This window comes from Mastigoproctus giganteus, chromosome 9, assembly GCF_048544385.1.
Source record: "Mastigoproctus giganteus isolate SK-2022 chromosome 9, ASM4854438v1, whole genome shotgun sequence".
Taxonomy (NCBI): Eukaryota; Metazoa; Arthropoda; class Arachnida; order Uropygi; family Thelyphonidae; genus Mastigoproctus; species Mastigoproctus giganteus.
In genome coordinates this window covers 13,297,790-13,319,986 of record NC_143583.1, presented here as the reverse complement: position 1 = coordinate 13,319,986, position 22,197 = coordinate 13,297,790, and the positions used below count along the sequence as shown (strand labels likewise).

Genomic DNA, 22,197 nt, shown 5'->3' with positions numbered 1-22,197 from the left:
ATTGTCTTTTGAATGCACATTTATATTCATATACCTTTTATTTTGTGTAGACGTATATTCGTCTAGAGTCAATGAGTACCGTGCACCCAAAACCAATGAATTTTTGAAATGCTGAATGAGTTCTTCTTTCTTAGTTTTATAATAATTCAGAACCATATTTTTAATTCCATTCACTGAGGCCGGTGGTAATTTATCGTATTTATTTCTCTGAAGGTGAAGGCTTGATTGTATAAACTCACTCTTGGCAATTGAATTAAAAGAAAATCCATCTAAAGCAGCCAATTTCGAAATCTCTTCTTCCATAGATTTTTTTAACGATAAAGTTTTCTAATGTTCTTACCATTTTTACGGGAGATTCACTGTTATCTTGTTTAATGTCAATCTGATGCATTTTCTTTAAATGCAACATCAAAGATGATGTAGATCCTCCAGACGACTTTATTATCTTCTGACATTTCGAACATTGTGCTTTATCTTTGCTTTTTCGAGCAAAATAATTCCATACATTTGATTTCACCTTAGACATATTAAGAGTAATAAATATTAATTAGTAGGAATTTATATCACCGACAATTTTAAATAAAAATATTGAAGATAACAAAGGCATAATACTATGCGTCACTCCCGCAAGCACTGAATGAAGAGTCTAAACGAGGCAAGTTTTAAAATTTTCACGAAAGAAATTTTTTATTTATTTACTTGCAATTTTTTTTCCCCCCAATTAAATCTATTGTATTTTTTCAAAATTACATAAAAGCTAAATTTGGTGAAGCTGCTTTTTGGAGAATATTTGATTGCAAATTTAATAGGAATAAAGAAGAATAAAACTTTCTACGATTGAAATTTGATGCAATATTCAGCGAATCTGTTCTAGTGGGTAACCATCAATAATGCGCATTCCATAACTTGCCTGGCGAACAAGATAGATGGATCAAAGAAATGTTGAGCATTTTTTTTTACACTATCGCTCCGACTCACTCAGTCGTAAATGAGTACACCTGCATCGTGCCATGATGCAGGTGGGAAGATAAAAGGTATCCCTCCTAGATTTGGGCCACTTGCCCATGAGATTCGTACCTAAACATAAAATAAAATAAAAAACATGTTTAAAACATAAAGCAGTTGAATGATCCAGACAAACGAACAAACAAAAGAAAATGTGCGTAACAAAAAACTACATTCGAGGGCTAACTAAGAAAATATTCAAATTCGGTTTTAGAAGCTCAGTTTTGGTTTTAACAACTGAGTATGAAAACCGATTTAACCGGTTTTATAAAACCGGTTTGCAAGCCCTAGTAAGAATATACCCAGATCCTTGACATTTTTTTTTTTTTTTTTTTATGTAAACCCCAAACATGAGAGGTATTAGAACCTATAGTACGGAATACCGTGCTTGGGTTGGAGGTTGGGAAGATGAAAGAACACATTTGTTGACATTGGACTTGAAATTCTGTAGACTGTAATTTTCGGGAAATACGTATGAAGGAAGGTTGTTCCAGAAAACAGCAGTTGAATGAATAAACGAGGAAGATGAAAAGTTGGTTCTGTGAGTTTGAAGTTGGACAGTAAATGGATGTTGGCTGGTGGCGGCACGTATTAGACCTGTTTTCAAAGGAAGAGCGGGAATTATAGAAGCCAATTCAGAAGAACAGTGTCCATGGAAGTATCTGTAGAAGAGGCATACAGCAGAAACATAACATGGCATCGATAATGCCTCCCTGCATACACTACTCGGACTCCCTCCAGTTACTATCTGGCAGAGTAGAGGTAGCAAGATTATACACTAGCTGATCCGGAAGTCTCCTAGAGAGTTACGAATAGGTTCAGTCCGGTGTACTAACTAGCGGCCGGCCTGCGAACACCGTTTTAGAGCTGTACCCTTGAAATGTAAGGAAGATTGGATCTTGCCACGATGTTCGTCATAACCGCAAAAGTCATCAATTGTACTGCATGATGGAAGAGATGGGGAAGGGTTGATCATAACTTAGCTCTGGAGTCTAAACATGGGTTGCACCACTTCAAGCCTCCAAAAAACAAAGTGGTGGTTGTGGTATGGCACCGGTTGATGAGAGTCATCTACCACCTACTACTGCCTGGTAACACAGAGGGGTGGCATTCCTCCATGTGGTGTGGGTACCACACCTTGACCCCTGCTTATACTTTGGTTCACACCTGGGTAGTCACCCACTGTGTGCTTGTGCATGGAGGTTATACCCAGGATTACTAACAGTCCCACCATTGTGAAGGTGCAAGCAGAGGTTTTGGCTGTCACCGACCATCCGGACTTTGCCGAAATTGAGTCCACTTGACTTGAGTGTCATCCAAATATCAGTTCCATCAGCGTTTTAGACTCCCAGGTAGCAAGTACAGCTTGTCTGACATATCTGAGAGAATGTCTGTGACAACCTCAAGGACCATATATTCTCTCCTATTGTGTCTGGGCAGAATGCAGACACTTTCACATCGAAACCTTACTCACGACCTTTTTTCAACATTGACCTGTACTTATTGAATAAATCTGCAGATCTCTTACTTTTAATGTCATTAGTTCCAACGTGTAGAACAATATCACCTTTATGCCCTTAAAAGATGATATCTGCTCTACAACGTCATCAATCTTTGTTCCTGGCAGAATGCCCTCGTCCTGTTCCACCTATCCTTATTGCATAGTATATATATACCCCGTCTTCCTGGCAATGGAGTTATCAACAATAACTAGTTCCTTTGGGACCAGTGCATTCCATCTTGGAGATTGCATCACTGTTTCCTGATACACAGGAGTCAGCTCTGTCGTTGAGCTGGGCAGCTGAGAGCTTGATGGGCCTTTCATATTAATTTCTTCGTGAGGCACCCTACACCTCAAGATCTCATAGACGGCCAACAGAATGCTGAGCTGGCGACTAATTTCTTGACACTCTAGGCATCTAGCACACACAAAGACATCCTCCTTGGCTAGATCATGGCCTGTTTTTGAAAGTTCAGCAAATATTTCACACATTTTTTGAGACTGTGATACATTGGAGAATTGCCTCCTTTGTTTCTCCCCCGAGTCACAGCACTCTCGCTAGTCTGTGATATTTGCTTTGCAGCTCTAGTCTGGGTCATGATTTCCATTTAAATACAGTTTAATTAACAATGGAATTTAATAAGATTAATAAATATTTTAGAGTAATCGGCAATACTATACTAAGCTAATAGATTCCTAATATGGTGCTTCGTATTATGCTGTGTAGTTTTACATTATACCTTACGCTATCAGTTCGAGATATATATGTTGGTCTATTTCTTATCGATTACAATATGGCGGCTAGTTCAACAATATTGGTGCCAACACCGGTAGTCGTAACTTCCAAAAATCACTAATTAAATTCCAAATAAGAACTAACAAACGCTACTAAACCTATTTAATATTTTTGTAAAACAGAATGTAGTTTGTTAATTAATGGAGAATATGGTAAAACTATCTAAATACTTATCCCTATACAGCAGTCAAAAATCCACCGACTGTTCTCTTCCCTGGTCTTGGAATTAACTGCAGGAAGTATGATTGTGACATCATACTATTCAAAAATTCTAAAAAAGTTATAACTCGAGGTATCGTACTGGTCACAAAAAATGTGTCATGCACTGTAATCACCCTACTAGTGGTGGGAGCATGGGAAGCACGTCTGGCGGATGCTGCAGATGATGTTGCTTCCACGACCGATCACATTTATTCGGTAGATACCCCCAAGGATGTTTCACCTCAAAAAGTACAAAAAACTGCGAGCACATTGATAAATATTCACAGCTCACTATTGTTAATACTAATTGCTTACACTTATACTAAATTTGCATATACTAATTGGTTTTCCTGTAATTCTCCTTTGTGAATAGGAAAGACATTTGCACATCTCCAATTTATAGGAATCTTCCCTAAATCCAGGGACACTGCAAGTGGGTAGGTGAGGTAAGCGTCGCTTACGAGCGGCAGCTGAAGAGGGCGCCGAAATTTTTTTCGATATTGTTTTCTGATTGATTAACGCCTATCAGCGTTCAACATTTAGGGCATAAAATTTTATATTGCTTACTGGTGGCACATAGCAACAGAGTGCTACTGCCTAAATCTAAGGATGCTCTTGTAAATATAAATATAAATACATATATCCAGTAAAAATTTTAATACACATTTAATTACAAATGGTTTGCAGCTTTCAAGGCTAAATGGGCCTCTTCATCAGCAAATATTAACAGAATGAAGACATTAGAGACAAAATTTTAAAGGATACAGCTTTGTCTCTAATGTCTCCATTCTGTTGGTATTTGCTGACGAAGAGGCCCATTTAGCCTCGAAAGCTGCAAACCATTTGTAATTAAATGTGTATTCAAATTTTTACTGGATATACGTATTTGGCACCTCCGTAGCCAGGTGGGCAGGAGCAGTAGTGCGTAGCACCCGCTTCTCGATTAGACTGGGGTTCGAGCCCGTGACCACCAAATACGGAGGATGCGGAAAGTCAGGGAATGACCACTGCATCTCCCCAGCCCAGATAATGGGTGAAGGTTGGCATCAGGAAGGGCATCCGGCCATAAAAATTGCATGCCAAAAACAATAAAAATGCTGACCCCATATACAGGGTATCTCAAAAATATTGTTACAAACGTTTAGGGGAGGTAGGTAACATCTAAAGGAATGTGAATTGCATAGGAACCCATAACCGGAAATGTCACGCGAAAGTAGTAGCAGAGGCACAAGAAGCAGAAATGACACAAGGCAGTAATTAGTGGCAAACATTTATTTGACATAATATTAACAATGGAGTACGAGATGGATGCATTTCATGATGTTACAACAGATGCTCGAAGGTTCCACCATGAGTTGCGATGCATGCATGACACCAACGCAGCATGGTTTGGCAGACATGATCGAACACACCTGGAGTTTCTTTGACAGTAGCAGCAGCGCAGACGAGTCTCACCACGAGATCCATTTCTGTCTCCACAGGCGATTCATACATGATAGATTTGAGGGTCCCCCACAGAAAGAAATCAAGGCTAGATAAATCAGGTGAGCGTGGGGGCCAGGCAACAGGTCCACCCTGGCCAATCCATCGATATGGCCCAAAATGCCTGTTCAAATGGTCACGAACACACCTTCCATAATGGGCAGGCACCCCATCATGTTGAAACCAAATGTTGCATCTCACATTTGCTGGAACATCATCAAGTAACCCTGGTAGAACTTGTTCAAGAAAGATCCGATATTTAGCTGAGTTCATGTGGGATGGTAATGGGTATGAGCCGACTAAGCAGTCACTGACCATACCTGCCCACACATTTATTAAGAAACGATGTTTTGCCGCATGGGGCGCACACCGTGTGGGTTGTTGTGAGCTCACACATGAGCAATGTTCTGATTGAATAAGCCTAGTGAAATAAGCCTCATCCGTGAACAAAACGTAGGCTGAACACTTTCTTGAACACTTTCTTGGAGAAACCACTGCGCAAAAGCCACACTGGCAGGATGATCTTGGGGGAGCAGTAACTGAACCCTTTGGAGATTAGCATTAGCATTAGTAGAGGCATATGATGCAAGAAAGCAAGCTTATTCAGCATCAGCCAAAAAAAAAAAAAAAAAAACACACCACTCCCATTTTACCCCTCCATTCGCTCGAAATACCTGTCCAGTTGAGCATTAAATTTGTTTAGGCTATCAACTTCAACAACAAGTGATGGAAGTCGGTTCCACCAACCAACCACCCGCTGGCCAAAGGCAAATTTCCGCACATCTATCCGACATCCGTCCTTCCTCAATTTGAATTTATGCCCTCTGAACTGATTATTCTGAGCAAGATGAAGAATCCCATTGGCATTGAGCATGCTCAAACCATTCAAAGCCTTATACACCTCTATCAGATCACCTCGCCGGTGCCTAGTCTCCAGACTCTGTAATTTGCAAAACTTAAGCCTTTCTTCGTAAGAGCAACCCTTTGTTCCATTCACTAATCTTGTTGCCCTTCTCTGTACCCGTTCCAGCAGCTCTACATCCTTCTTGAAATGAGGCCTCCAGACCTGTATACAGTACTCAAGATGTGGCCTAACCATTGCCTTATACAAGGGAATAATCACCTCCTTATCCCTGCTAGAAAAATTCCTGTATATCATTGACAAGACACCATGAGCTACTCTTGCAGCTCGTCTGCACTGCTCAGAGAACTTCATATCTGCCTGCACAATTACCCCCAGGTCCTTTTCATTCTCCACCACTGTCAGTGTAGTACCGCAGAGTTGATACGTTGCTCTGGGGTTACTGTTTCCCATATGTAGTACTTTACATTTGTCAATGTTAAACTTCATTTGCCACCTCTCAGCCCATCTGTTCAACCTTTCCAGATCCTGTTGCAGCAGCATAGCGTCAGTGGTGTCCTTAACAACCCTGCCAATCTTTGTATCATCTGCAAACTTGGACATTAAACTTGATATCCCATCATCAATATCATTCATAAACACCGAAAACAACAACGGACCCAACACTGAACCCTGAGGAACTCCACTAATAACATTAGTCCACGTTGAGCAGTGTCCATTGATTACCACTCTCTGTCTTCTGCCACTCAACCATCCCCTTATCCATAGCAGCAATTTGCCTCCAATGCCACACTGCTCCAATTTGTGCAGCAGTCTTCCATGTGCAACAGTATCAAAAGCCTTTCTAAGATCCAAATATATAATATCAAAGTTATTCCCTGCATCCAGTTCTTTTGTGACTACATCATAGTATCCAATCAAATTGGTCAGGCAAGACCTGCCCTTAACAAAACCATGCTGCATCTGAGCTATAACTGAATTCTTGTCTAGATGATCCTGCAGTGCTTCTTTAACCAGTGCCTCCATTAATTTACCTGGAACAGAAGTTAAACTAACAGGTCTATAATTACTTGTGTCAGCCTTTGATCCTCCTTTCGAATTGGGGTTACATTTGCACATCTCCAGTCTATGGGTACCTCCCCTGAGTCCAAAGAAGCTCTCATAATTATGGCTAGGGGTTTGCTTACTTCCTTTGCTGCCTCCTTTAATATAACTGGATAGATCCCATCCACCCCAGGTGCCTTTTTTATGTTTATCCTCAACAATCTCTCCTCCACTTTCCTCTCAGTTATTACAAAATCATCAAGCTCACTGCCAATGTTTACTTTACCTACATCATTCTCCTTCCTGAATAACTCCTCATGCGTGAATGTAGATGCAAAATACTCGTTTAGATTGTTAGCCACCAGAGGAGGATCCTCAACTGTTGAACCATCAATATCCAGTGGACCAATCTGATTCATCCCTTTCCTTCTTGAGTTTAAATAGGTAAAAAACTCTTTTCTGTTTTTCTTTGCATCCTTTGCCAAGGATTTTTCGTAGTCTGCCGATGCCTGCCTAATCTCCTTTGTGACTTGGTTACAGACCAACTTATATCTATCATAGGCTTCCATGTCACCCATTAATTTGTATGTATCCCATGCATTTTTCTTCTCTGCCACATGTCTCATTAGTTCATCTGACAACCATTTAGGTCTAAACCTTCAACAATATTTCTTAGTTGGTATGTAAAGCCTGGTAGCCTCCAAGATTAGTTCCTTGAATGCTTCCCATTTTGAGTTTGCTGTTGGTAACATCATCAGTTGGTCCCACTGTATAGAATTTAAATACTGTCTCAGACCATCATAGTCGCCTTTACGAAAACAAAAACCCTTCCCTTTACCTCTGATGGTAGTTACCTCCTTGAGTAAATCCCACTTCAACACACTGTGATCACTGCCAACTAGTGGTTCATTTATCCGCAGATTCTTAATGCATGAAGAATCACTACTGATAATCAGATCAAGAGTATTGCTCCCTCTTGTTGCCTCACGAACATGCTGATGTAGAAAACAATCATCCAATAAATCCACAAAAGCCTTGCTAGTGTGCGAGTGACCAACCCACAAATTCCAGTCAATATCTGGGAAATTAAAATCCCCCATTATAAGACTCTCTGATTTACTGACCCACTCTATTTCCCTGTACAATATCTTATTATACTTATCAGAGTCATTAGGCCTATAGCACACTCCTACTCTCAATTTTGATTTCCCTATGCTTATGTCACACCAAACTGACTCGACACTGCCCTGTCCATCGATGTCGACTGGCTTCACTTCCTTGGACTTTGTGTTTCTTAACTAATAGCGTAACCCCTCCTCCCCTCCTGTCCTGTCTATCCTATCTATACACATTGTATTCCCCAAATTCCAGTTCTGCATTCCTTATATCTGTGTGACACCACGTCTCTGATATCCCAACAATATCTGCCTTTGATGTTATGAGCAATACCTCAAATTCATCAAATTTATTTACCAAACTCCTAGCATTGGTGTACACGCAGGTATACATGCACCTGTTTCTATTCTTGGCTACCCTAACACAACTCATGTGTTTACTTGTACCGCAATGACTCCCTGCAGTCTCTGAAATATCCTGCATCTTTATTTTTCAGGCTTCTGCTCATTTCAATAGAAGCAGTGCAAGAATCACTTCCACCTCTGCCAGTGGCTACTGTTAATCTATTAGTCCTTGTATCCCCCCCAACTAGCAGTTTTCCGACCCACCTAACTCTGCCTCGACAGCATCAGCAAAAATTCTTGCACCCTTTCTATTTAAGTGTATCCCATCCCTGTAGAAGCAATCTCTCCTGTTAACAAGTACAGTCCGGGCTGAAAAAAAATTCTACCCCTTGAGCCTTGCACAGTCCCTCCAGGGCCGAATTGATCGACAAGGCTCTCATCATATACTCCCTCCTATCGTGTCTGGGCAGAATTGCAGACACTTTCAAATTCAACCCTAATTCACGGCTTTTTTTCAACAGTGACCTGTACTTGCTAAGTAATTCCGCCGGTCTCCTACTCTTAATATCATTAGTGCCAACGTGTACAACTATATCACCTTTTGTGCCCTTAAAAGATGATATCCGCTCTACAACGTCATCAACCTTTGCCCCTGGCAGACATACCCTGGTCCTATTCCACCTATCCTTTTTGCAAAGCATGTTCCCCGGTTCCCTGACAATAGAGTCACCAACAACTACTAGTTCCTGTGGGACCAGCGCAGTCTGCCTAGGGGGCTGCCTCTGTATTGCCTGATGACCAAGTGCAAGCTCTGGCGTTGATGTGGGCGGCTGAGAGCTTGATGGGCCCCTCAATTTATTTCCTTCGAGGGCATCCACCCTGTCCTTCAAGCTCTCATAAAGGCCCATAACAACGCTGAGTTGTCGCCTGATTTCCTTGCACTCCTTACATCGTGCACATACAAAAACATCCCCCTTGGCAGTATCATGTCCCGTACCCGACTGCTCCGCAAATGGGTGTAAGATGAAATGGGTGTAAGGAATCGTCGTGCCAGACACGCTGTACACTGCAACGTGAAACTCCTAATGCAGAGGCAACGGCACGTGTGCTAGTAGTAGGATTATTCTGGATGGCATTCAACACACTTTCTTCCATGGCAAGAGTTCGCGTCGAATGTGGACTGCCCGCACTACTCTTGTTACTTCTAAATGACCAATAATCGCACAAATTTTGATGCACACGCACAAACGGTGGTCCGGTACATGTCTGTCTGGGAAGCGTTCTCCATAAATTCGTTGAGTGGCTCGTCCATTGCCCTCTGCTAATCCATACCCTAGGTGCATGTCTGCCAGCTCACAGTTCGTATATCGATGCATGGTGTTTGTGCGGCGACTACCGCGCCGTCTACCAACTTATGGTGACATTTCTCGTTATGGATTCCTATGCGATTCACATTCCTTTAGATGTTACCTACTTCCCCTAAACATTTGTATCAATATTTTTGAGACACCATGTATATAATGGGAAAAGGCAAGGACAAAAAAAAACAAAACAAAACTGGATATAGGTATTTATATTTAAACAATGGATCCCAGTACTACAGACCCATTTACTCTGATGCTCTTGTAATTATAGCCAAAAGTTTGCTTTCCTGTTTTTCTGCTTCTATTAATGGAACTGGATAGATCCCATCATCAACCCCATGTGGCTAATGATGGGATACTTTTAACTTCAGCAGTATCTCTTCTATATTTTTCACAGTTATCACAAAATCCTTTAACTCTCAATTGTGACTTGGTTGTACTTCTGGTGTTCCCACCCCTAAAGATTTCTTCACATGTGAATGTATATGTAAAATATTCATTTAGTGTGTCATTGACCCAAACAGGATCATCAGTAGTTATGCCATTCATATGTAGCGGGCCAACATTATTAACCAAGGACTTCATAATCTGTCTTAGCTTGCCCAAATGCTTTAGTGACATGATTTATTTATTTAATTTTTGGTTAGTACAACAAAAGCCTATGGCTTCCTTGCACTGTACGACTAATAATAATAACAAATATTTTAGGAATTTGTATAATAACAAGAATCCATTGCAAATGGTTTATTACATCATGATTTCTTGTAGGTATATATATATATTTCAGAGGTATGGGTGCTAAATATTTTTTTTCCCGTTTGTTTAGGTGTAAAAAAGACATTTTTCACATTTGATTTGAATTATTCTGTATATTTCCATTCATCACATTACTTAAAATCATGTGGATCGGTGATTGGTCTGGAATTGGTCAGCAGGTGGAGAAAACACTTCGTTCTGATCGAAAACAACATTTTATAATTAAGGTATGTTTTCTAATATTAAATTTCTAAAAATTTGATAATAGATTTTATACTATGATATGTTGATAAGGAAAGATTGGTCCTTGATTTTATTTACAAGTGGATTGTGGGCATTTTTAATAGTGACTTGCACCACCAGACATGCACATTATAAGGTGCCTCCGCAGCCAGGTGGGAAGGAGCAGCAGTGCATAGCACATGCTTCTTGATTAGACCGGAGTTCGAGCCCGTCAGCACGAAATACAGAGGATGCGGAAAGGTCAAAGGAATGACCACCGCATATTCCCGGAGCAATATGGCCTTAGTTGCTAATGCTCCTAAAAAAAAAAAAAAAAAAACATGCACATTATGCACTGGATGTTTAAGTTGATGGTGGGACAGCTGAATCATTTGAAAACTTTTCTCAAAAAAACAAATTAATCACAGGATAAGAACATGTCTTTAATATTGGTTTGCTCTCATAAGTATAAGAACATAATAAAATAATCGGTGCTGTATATCACCGATTATTTTATTCTTCACTTGTAGAATACCTTCTCAGCCTACAAGTAATATCCTAAAGCTGTGTGTAAAAAAACAGTAGGCTATAATCACCATATAAGAAATTTTCTGCTTCTGCAGATCCTACAATAAGAGTAATAATAAAATTCATACTGAGTTATTCCAGAAAGATTTAATGCACAAGAAGAAAATCTCTGAATGAATTCTTAAGTTTTTTTTTTTTTTTTATGAAAACCCCAAACACGAAAGGTATCAAAACCTGTAGTACTTAGCACCGTGCATGGGTTGAAGGAGAAGTATGGGGGGAGGGGGATGCCGGAAACTTTGCTCTAGAGACTAAACATGGATTTCACCACTTCAAGCCTCCAATAAGCAAAGTGGTGGTATTTCACCGGTTGATGAAAGTCATCTACCACCTACAAGTCTTTCGTACTGCCTTATAATAATTTGATAATTGACTTATTTAATCGTATTTGCGTGTAAAGTTTACCAACTTTAAAATTAATACATAGCATGCAATACCCTTTCAAAACTAATGGGACACTTGCAGTTATGAACAAAACATGTTATTATTTATTCAAAGAAATTAATAGTGTGTTGGCTTATGTTATTATTGCTGCTTCTGTGCATTTTGGAAAATTTTTTTACTAATTTTTGGTAGAAAGCTGTTAGTACTGTATTCTGCTCTTCCTTTTTTAGGGTGAGACCAAGGCCAAGAGGTCTTGGTCTCACCCTAAAAGTGATCTAATGGAATAATGATCTAATGGAATAATGCACCCATGAGAAGCCTTCAGGGATTTAATCTGGGAGGCTACTTGGCTTTTCATACCAACTAAGAAATACTGTTCAAGGTCTGAATGGATGTCAGATGAATTAATGAGACTCATAGCAGAGAAGAAAAATGCATGGGATGCATATGAATTATCAGGCTACACAGAAGCCTATGGCAGATATAAGCTTTCAAAATTATTGATGTGATACTGGGCAACGAATAACGGATTCAGGTTCTCTCCACAGAAGACCGTTTGCATTCATTTTTGCAGAAGGCGCAATCTTTATCCCGAACCTGAATTGAGGTTTGGACTTAATGCTATTCCAGTAGTACCTGAGACTAGATTTTTGGGGCTCTTATTTGATAGAAAGTTGACCTTTCTACAACACATTCGTCAACTACGTACGAAGTGCATTAGAGGTTTCAATATCCTACGTGCAATCTCCTCACATTCTTGGGGCGCTGATTGATGCACTCTTTGATGCCTCTGTCATGCACTTGTGAGATCTAAGTTAGATTATGGGTGCCAGGTATACGCATCCTATAGAATCAGTGTACTCCGATGTCTGAAACCCATCCACCATCAGGCGATCTGTATTGCCACTGGAGCATTTCGAACATCTCCTGTCGAGAGCCAATATGTCGAAGCGAATGAGCCCTCGTTATCACTTCACAGGAAACAGTTGTCTCTACAGTATGGTTTGAAACTGAAATCCCTGCCAGACCATCCGACGTGGACACCGGTTTTTGAGCCATGTTGGGAAAATCTGTACAACATTCGCCAGACTGCCATTCAGCCTTTCGGTATTCGTATCCAAAGGCTACTGAGTGATTTGAATATCACATTAGACAATGTTGCCCCATCACTAGGGCAATCTTCTCCACTGGCATGCTTCCCTGGCATGCTTGTGTCCCAAACTGCAACTTCTCCCTTAACAACTGGAGAAAAGACAGTACTCCATCCGCTGTCTACCTGCAGCTGTTTTCCCGGACACCGCAGTATCTGAGCAGATCTCCCACGAATGCAGTGTGTTCACTGCAGAGCTGCACGCGGTTGAGCTAGCCTTAGATCGTATACAAACCACCCACCACAAAAAATATATTATACCGATTCTCTATGAGTTCATTGCAGGTTTATCATCGATGAGGCTCATCCTGTCCTGACCCGGATACAGCAGAAGCTGCACTTCCTTGCACAATCTGAATTTGATGTTCATTTCTGCTGGATTCCAGGCCGCATTGGGATCTCAGGAAATGATTTGGCAGACACTGCAGCCAAATCAGCGAACCTCTTTAACTCTTACCTGTTAGTCCCCTATACAGACTACAGGCAAGTAATTCGAAAGAAACTTGTATCCCAATGGCAATACTCATGGAATAGACAGGCTGCAAACAAGTTATATGAGATTAATCCTGTAATTGAACATTGGCAGTTTAGTCTGTGCAAGAACCAAAAAGAGTAAGTTGTTCTATCTCGGCTTCGCATAGGACATTGTCACTTGACACATTGCTATCTGCTGAGGGCAGACGATTGTCCTATGTGTAGAAATTGTGACACCATTTTAACAGTCTCAATGTTAAACTTCATTTGCCACCTCTTACCCCATCTGCTCAACTTTTCTAGATCCTGTTTCAGCAGTATACTGCCATTAGTGTCCTTAACAACCCTGCCAACAACCCTGCCAACCTTTGTATCGTCTGCAAACTTGGACATTAAGCCTGATATACTATCGTCAGTATCATTTATAAATACAGAAAACAACAGTGGACCCAACACAAATTTGCCTCCAATGCCACAGTGCTCCAATTTGTGCAGCAGTCTTCCACGTGCAACAGTATCAAAAGCCTTTCTAAGATCCAAATATATGATATCAAAGTTATTTCCTGCATCCAGTTCCTTTGTGACCACATCATAGTATCCAATCAAATTGGTCAGACAAGACTTCCCCTTAACAAAACAATGCTGTGTCCGAGCTATAACTGAAGTCTTGTCTAGATGATCCTGCAGTGCTTCTTTAACCAGAAGTCTTGTCTAGATGATCCTGCAGTGCTTCTTTAACCAGAAGTCTTGTCTAGATGATCCTGCAGTGCCTCTTTAACCAGTGCCTCCATTAATTTCCTTGGAACAGAAGTTAAACTAACAGGTCTATAGTTACTTGTGTTGCCCTTTGATCCTCCTTTGTGAATTGGGGTCACATTTGCACATCTCCAGTCCGTGGATACTTCCCCTGAATCCAAGGAAGCTCTCATAATTATGGCTAAGGATTTGCTTACTTCCTTTAATATAACTGGATGATATGTAATGATCAAAGATATGTAATGGTCAAAATGTGAAGACATCCATCCAACATAATTGAAGTTTTTAATTGTGAGTGGCCTTGACTACTCAATTTCTAAAGTATTCAAAAGATTGTCTGTTTGGAAAGCTTTTGCTTAAGTAAAGATAAAAGCTTCCATTTTAGAGGATTAATGTAGAGATGAAGTTTAAAAAGTTTTTAATAATGCAAAATCAGAGTGAGGGAGAAAGGGGATGAATTTATTGTGTAGGTTTCCTATACTGGTATTGCAGGATATTAGACACATAGGATGAGATGTACTGGCTACTTATATTCCTTTTTGAAGTCAGGTAAGGACATGCATTTTATTGAAAAGGATCATTTTCCTCAGTGCTAATTAAAATTAACCAATCCATTTCAGAAAATATATTGATTAATTGCAGAAGTTATATGAAGAAATTTTATTACCCATAAAACACTTAAGAATAATGAGTTTGTGGTTATACTTAGATTGAATTAATAGCAGGTAAAGATTTGTATGGCTAATATTTTGCTACTCTTTTTCAGGAGATGGAAATGCATTATATATACCGGATTACATTACATTGTAAGTTGTCATTTTTCAGATAATACAACTTCCCCTCACCTCTGTATTGTATTGTATTATATTTCATTTAGCTGTTAAAAATATTAATTGTACTGCATAACTAAAAGCTGAAGGTATAACTTGCTTCCTACAAAACAGTAGGAAGGTATAACTTGCTTCCTTCAAACCAAACAGTGTGTTACTATAAATAGTAACACACTGTTTGGTTTTTCATCCAAATGCACAATTTCTGAAACATTTAGTATTGACAACATGATGCAAGGAAGCAAAGCTTAGTAACCCCCTGGGGTCACATCTGGTGAATATGGCTTTGGCACAACTAGGGTCCTCAGCTGGATATCATAATTTTTCTCTTTCTTGGTGATTCCCTTCTACTCTTATTCTTGTTACTCTGTCTTTCAGGGTAATGCAAAAATTTTTCTTTTTTTGGCTAGTGCAGCAAAAGCCTCGGGCTTCCTTGCATTGTATGGCTAAATATAATAATAATACCAGTCTAAGAAAAAGAAAACAACACACTTTATTAGCATTAGTAGAGGCATATGATGCAAAGAAAGCAAGCTTATACAGTATCAGCCAACAAAAAAAACCAAAAAGTTTGTCCAGTTGTATTTAATTAAGCTGTCAACTTCCACTACAGATGGAAATTTGTTCCAGCAATCAGCCAATTGCTGGCTAAAGGCAAATTTCTGCACATCTTCAGTTTAATTTGTGCATCCTCTAGTGTATAATGTGAGCAAGACAGAGAATCCTATCAGCATTGAGCTTGCTCAAACTATTCAAAGCCTTAAACACCTCATACATGTCCCAAGTCTCCAGAAGATGCAATTTGCAGAATTCAAGCCTTTATTCCCTCCACCAATCTCATTGCCCTTCTCTGTACTTGTTCCAGTGTCTCTACATAATGGGAAGGGGTGTTTTTTTTTTTTTTTTTTTTTGGCTGATGCTGTATAAGCTTGCTTTCTTGCATCATGTGCATCTACTAATGCTAATCTAATCTCTTAAAACGAGGCCTCCAACCTGTACATAGTAAAGTTGTGGCCTGACCATTGCTTTATACAAAGGAATAATCACCTCCTTATCCCTGCTAGCAAAATTACTGTATATCATTGACAAAACTCCAATGAACTGTGATAGCAGTCTGTCTATACTCTCAGAAAACTTCATATCTGACTGCACAATTACCCCCAGGTCCTTTTCATTCTACAATATCCTGAGAGTAGTACCACACAGTTGGTACTACTATCAGGTTTCTCTGATGGTACTGTTACCCATATGCAGTACTTTGCATTTTTTAATGTTAAACTTCAGTTGCTACTTCAGCCCATCTGCCAAACTCTTCTAGATCTTGTTGCAATAGCATACTGTCATTAACAACCCTGCCAACCTTTGTATCATCTGCAAAATTGAACAATAAGCCGGATATATGTTAATATCATTGATAAATATAGAAAACAACCATGGGCCCAACACTGAACCTTAGCATTAGTAGAGGCATATGATGCAAGAAAGCAAGCATCAGCCAAAAAAAAAAAAAAAAAACTCTCCCATTTCACCCCTCCGTTCGTTCCAAATACCTGTCCAGCTCAGCCTTAAATTTATTTAGGCTATCAACTTCCACAACAAAGGATGGAAGTCTGTTCCACCACCTAACTACCCATTGGCTAAAGGCAAACTTCCACACATCTATCTTACAACTGTCTTTCCTCAATTTGAATTTGTCTTCTCAGGTGATTACTCTGAGCAAGAGGAAGAATCCCATCAGCATTCAGCAAGCTCAAACCATTCAAGACTTTATACACCTCAATCAGATCACCTTGCAGGTGCCTAGTCTTCAGACACTGTAATTTGCAAAATTTAAGCCTTTCTTCGTAAGAGCAACTCTTTGTTCCATTCACTAATCTTGTTGCCCTTCTCTGTACTTTTTCCAACAGCTCTACATCCTTCTTAAAATGAGGCCCCCAGACCTGTATACAGTACTCAAGGTGTGGCCTGACAATTGCATTATACAAGGGGATAATCACCTCCTTATCCCTGCTAGAAAAATTCCTGTATATCATTGACAAGACACCATGAACTACTCTTGCAGACTGTCTGCATTGCTCACAAAACTTCATAGCTGCCTGCACAATTATCCCAGGTCCTTTTCATTCTCTACCACTGTCAGTGTAGTACCACAGAGTTGATACGTTACTCTGGGGTTACTGCTTCCCATATGTAGTACTTTACATTTTTCAATGTTAAACTTCATTTGACACCTCTCAGCTCATCTCTTCAACTTTTCTAAATCCTGTTGCAGCAGCGTACTGTCATTAGTGTCCTTAACAACCCTGCCAACCTTCGTATCATCTGGAAACTTGGACATTAAGCTTGATATACCATCATCAATATCATTTATAAATACAGAAAACAACAGCGGACCCAACACTGAGCCCTGAAGGACTCCACTAATAACATTAGTCCACGATGAGCAGTGTCCATTGATTACCAATCAGTCTTCTCCAACTCAACCATCCCTTTATCCATAGCAGCAATTTGCCTCTAATGCCACACTACTCCAATTTGTGCAGCAATCTTCCATGTGCAACAATATCAAAAGCCTTTCTAAGATCCAAATATATGATATCAAAGTTATTCGCTGCATCCAGTTCCTTTGCGACCACATCATAGTATCCAGTCAAATTGGTCAACCAAGACTTTCCCTTAACCAAACCATGATGTATCTAAACTATAACTGAAGTCTTGTCTAGATGATCCTGCAGTACTTCTTTAACCAGTGCCTCCATTAATTTCCCTGGAACAGAAGTTAAACTAACAGGTCTATAATTACTTTGATCATCCTTTGTGAATTGGGGGTCACATTTGCACATCTCCAGTCCATGGGTACCTCCCCTGAGTCCAAGGAAGCTCATAATTATGGCTAAGGGTTTGCTTACTTCCTTTGCTGCCTCTTTTAATATATCTGGATAGATCCCATCCACCCCAGGTGCCCTTTTTATTTTTATCTTCAACAATTTCTCCTCCACTTTCCTCTCAGTTATTACAAAATCAGCTAGCTCACTGCCAGAGTTTATTTCACCTCTGGCATTCCCCTCCGTGAATAGTTCCTCATGTGTGAATGTAGATGCAAAATACTCATTTAGTTTTTTAGCCACCTGAGCAGGATCGCCAACAGTTGAACCATCAATAACCAGTGGACCAATCTGATTCATCCCTTTCCTTCTAGAGTTTACATAGGTAAAGAACTCTTTGCTGTTTTTCTTTGCATCCTTTGCGAAAGATTTCTCATAATCTGCCTTTGCCTGCCTAATCTCCTTTGTGACATGGTTACAGACCAGCTTATATCTATCATAGGCTTCCATGTCACCCATTAATTTATATGTATCCCATGCATTTTTATTCTCTGCCATATGTCTCAATAGTTCATCTGACATCCATATAGACCTAAACCTTGAACAATTTCTTAGTTGGTATTTAAAGCATAGTTGCTTCCAAGATAAATTCTTTGAATGCCTCCCATTTTGAATTTGCTGTTGGTAACACCATCAGTTGGTCCCACTGTATAGAATTTAAATACTGTCTCAGACCACCATAGGCGCCTTTCCAAAAGCAAAAACCCTTCCCTTTACCCCTGATGGTAGTTACCTCTTTGCGTAAATCTCATTCCAGCACACTGTGATCACTGCCACCTTGTGGTACCTTTTTCTGCAGATTGTTAATGCATGAAGAATCACTACTGATAATCAGATCAAGAGTATTACTCCCTCTTGTTTCCTCCTGAACATACTGATGTAGAAAACAATCATCTGATAAATTCACAAAAGCCTTGCTAGCGTGTGAGTGACTAGCCCACAAATTCCAGCTAATATGCACTTGTTTCTCACGCAACACAGCGGCAACCCCGAAGGCAGCATGCGCTGGTCCCACAGGAACTAGTAGTTGTTGGTGACTCTATTGTCAGGGAAACGGGGAACATGCTTTGTAAAAAGGATAGGTGGAACAGGACCAGGGTATGTCTACCAGGGGCAAAGGTTGTTGATGTTGTAGAGCAGATATCATCTTTAAAGGGCACAAAAGTTGATATAGTTGTACACGTTGGCATTAACGATATTAAGAGTAGGAGACCAGCAGAATTGCTTAACAAGTACAGGTCATTGTTGAAAAAAAGCCGTGAATTAGGGTTGAATTTGAAAGTGTCTCTAATTCTCCCCAGACACGATAGTAGGAGTATATGATGAGAGCCTTGTCGATCAATTCGGCCCTGGAAATATTGTGCAAGGCTCGAGGTGTAGAATTTTTTTCAGCCTTGTCTGTACTTGTTAACAGGAGAGACTGCTTCTACAGGGATGGGATACACTTAAATAGAAAGTGTGCAAGAATATTTGCTGATGCCATTGAGGCAGTGTTAGGTGAGTCGGAAAACTGCTAGCTTGGGGGGATACAAAGACTAATAGATTAACAGTAGCCACTGGCAGAGGTGAAAGTGATTCTTGCACTGCTTTTATTGGAATGAGCAGAAGCCTGGAAAACAAGATGCAGGATATTTCAGAGACTGCTGGGAGTCATTGCGGTACAAGTAAACACATGGGTTGTGTTAGGGTAGCTAAGAAAAAGAACAGGTGCATGTATACTTGCATGTTCACCAATGCTAGGAGTTTGGTAAATAAATTTGATGAATTTGAGGTATTGCTCAAAGCATCAAAGGCGGATATTGTTGGGAAATCAGAGACTTGGTGTCACACAGATATAAGGAATGCAGAACAGGAATTTGGGGAGTACAACGTCTACAGAAAGGATAGACAGGATAGGAATTGAGGAGGGATTATGCTATTAGTTAAGAAACACATAAAATCCAAGGAAGAGAAGCCAGTCGACATCGCTGGACAGTGCAGTGTCCAGTTTGGTGTGACCTAAGCATTGGGCGATCAAAATTGAGAGTCGGAGTGTGCTATAGGCCTAATGACTCTGATGAGTATAATAAGAAACTGTACAGGGAAATAGAGTGGGCCAGTAAATCAGAGAGTCTTATAATGGTGTATTTTAATTTCCCAGATATTGACTGGAATTTGTGGGTTGGTCACTCATACACTAGGAAGGCTTTTTTGGATTTATTGGATGCTTGTTTTATACATCAGCATGTTTGGGAGGCAACTAGAGGGAGTAATACTCTTGATGTGATTATCAGTAGTGATTCTTCATGCATTAAGAATCTGCAGATAGAGGAACCAGTAGGTGGCAGTGATCACCGTGTGCTGAAGTGGGATTTACTCAAACAGGTAACTACCATCAGGGGTAAAGGGAAGGGTTATTGCTTTCGTAAAGGCGACTACGATGGTTTGAGACAGTATTCAAATTCTATACAGTGGGACCAACTGATGACGTTACCAACAGCAAATTCAAAATGGGAAGCATTCAAAGAACTTATCTTGAAAGCCACTAGGCTGTACATACCAACTAAGAAATATTGTTCGATCTTTAGGCCTAAATGGATGTCAAATAAACTAATGAAACATATGACAGAGAAGAAAAATGCATGGGATACATATAAATTAACAAGTGACACAGAAGCCTATGATAGATATAAGTTGAACTGTAAGCAAAGTTACAAAGGAGGTTAGGCAGGCGAAGGCAGATTACAAGAAATCTTTGGCAAAGGAAGCGAGTTCTTTACTTATATTAACTCTAGAAGGAAGGGGATGAATCAGATTGGTCCACTTGATATCAATGGTTCAACTGTTGATGATCCTGCCCAGGTAGCTAACAAACTAAATGAATATTTTGCATCGACATTCACACATGAGGAGTTATTCAGCGAGGGGAATGCCAGAGGTGTATTCAACTCTGGCAGTAAGCTAGATAATCTTGTAATAACTGAGAGTAAAGTGGTGGAGAAATTGTTGAAGATAAACAAAAGAAAGGCACCTTGGGTGGATGGGATCTATCCTGATATATTAAAGGAGGCAGCAAAGGAAGTAGCAAACCCTTAGCCATAATTATGAGAGCTTCCTTGGACTCAGAGGAGGTACCCATAGACTGGAGATGTGCAAATGTGACCCCAATTCACAAAGGAGGATCAAAGGCTGACACAAGTAATTATAGACCTGTGAGTTTAACTTCTGTTCCAAGAAAATTAATGGAACCACTGGTTAAAGAAGTACTGCAGGATCATCTAGACAAGACTTCAGTTATAGCTCGAACACAGCATGATTTTGTTAAGGGGAAGTCTTGCCTGACCAATTTGATTGGATACTATGATGCAGTCACAAAAGAACTGGATGTAGGATATAACTTTGATATTATATACTCGGATCTTAGAAAGGCTTTTGATACTGTTGCACATGGAAGACTGCTGCACAAATTGGAGCAGTGTGGCATTGGAGCAAATTGCTGCTATTGGTAAAGGGGTGGTTGATGTTGGGGGAAGACAGAGAGTGGTAATCAATGGACACTGCTCTTCGTGGACAAATGTTATTAGTGGAGTCCCTCAGGGTTCAGAGTTGGGTCCATTGTTGTTTTCTGTATTTACAAATGATAATGATGATGGTATATCAAGCTTAATGTCCAAGTTTGCAGATGATACAAAGGTTGGCAGGGTTGTTAAGGACACTATGCTGCTGCAACAGGATCTGGAAAGGTTGAGCAGATTGGCTGAGACGTGGCAAATGAAGTTTAACATTGACAAATGTAAAGTACTACATATGGGAAACAGCAACCCCAGAGTAACGTATCAACTCTGTGGTACTACACATTCAGGGAGGTGGAGAATGATAAAGACCTGGGGGTAATTGTGCAGTCAGATATGAAGTTTTTTGAGCAGTGCGGACAGACCGCAAGCCTAGCTGATGGTGCCCTGGTCAATGATATACAGGAATTTTTCTAGCAAGGATAAGGAGGTGATTATTCCCTTGTATAAGGCAATGGTCAGGCCACACCTTGAGTACTGTATACAGGTCTGGAGGCCTCATTTCAAGAAGGATCTAGAGCTGCTGGAACGAGTACAGAGAAGGGCAACAAGATTAGTGAATGGAACAAAGGGTTGCTCTTACGAAGAAAGGCTTAAGTTTTGCAAATTACAGTGTCTGGAGACTAGGCACCGGCGAGGTGATCTGAAAGAGGTGTATAAAGCCTTGAACGGTTTGAGCATGCTCAGTGCTGATGGGATTCTGCCTCTTGCTCAGAATAATCACCTGAGAGGGCATAAATTGAAATTGAGGAAAGACAGATGTAGGACAGATGTGTGGAAATTTGCCTTTAGCCAGCTGGTAGTTGGTTGGTTGGTTGAACAGACTTCCATCCCATGTTGTGGAAGTTGATAGCCTAAACAAATTTAAGGCTCAGCTGGACAGGTA

At 40.2% G+C, this 22,197-nt stretch overlaps 1 protein-coding gene across 1 annotated transcript in view; it reads left to right on the top strand.

Moving 5' to 3' along the window:
• The window catches only part of LOC150080055 (uncharacterized), a 390,832-nt gene that overhangs the window by 16,287 nt on the left and 352,348 nt on the right, over positions 1 to 22,197 (top strand). Inside the window, exons 2-3 of the mRNA XM_090381645.1 lie at positions 10,542 to 10,698; positions 14,812 to 14,851. Coding sequence (XP_090237771.1) covers positions 10,615 to 10,698; positions 14,812 to 14,851 — 124 coding nt within the window. The 5' untranslated portion in view covers positions 10,542 to 10,614. The remainder of the gene's footprint in view (positions 1 to 10,541; positions 10,699 to 14,811; positions 14,852 to 22,197) is intronic.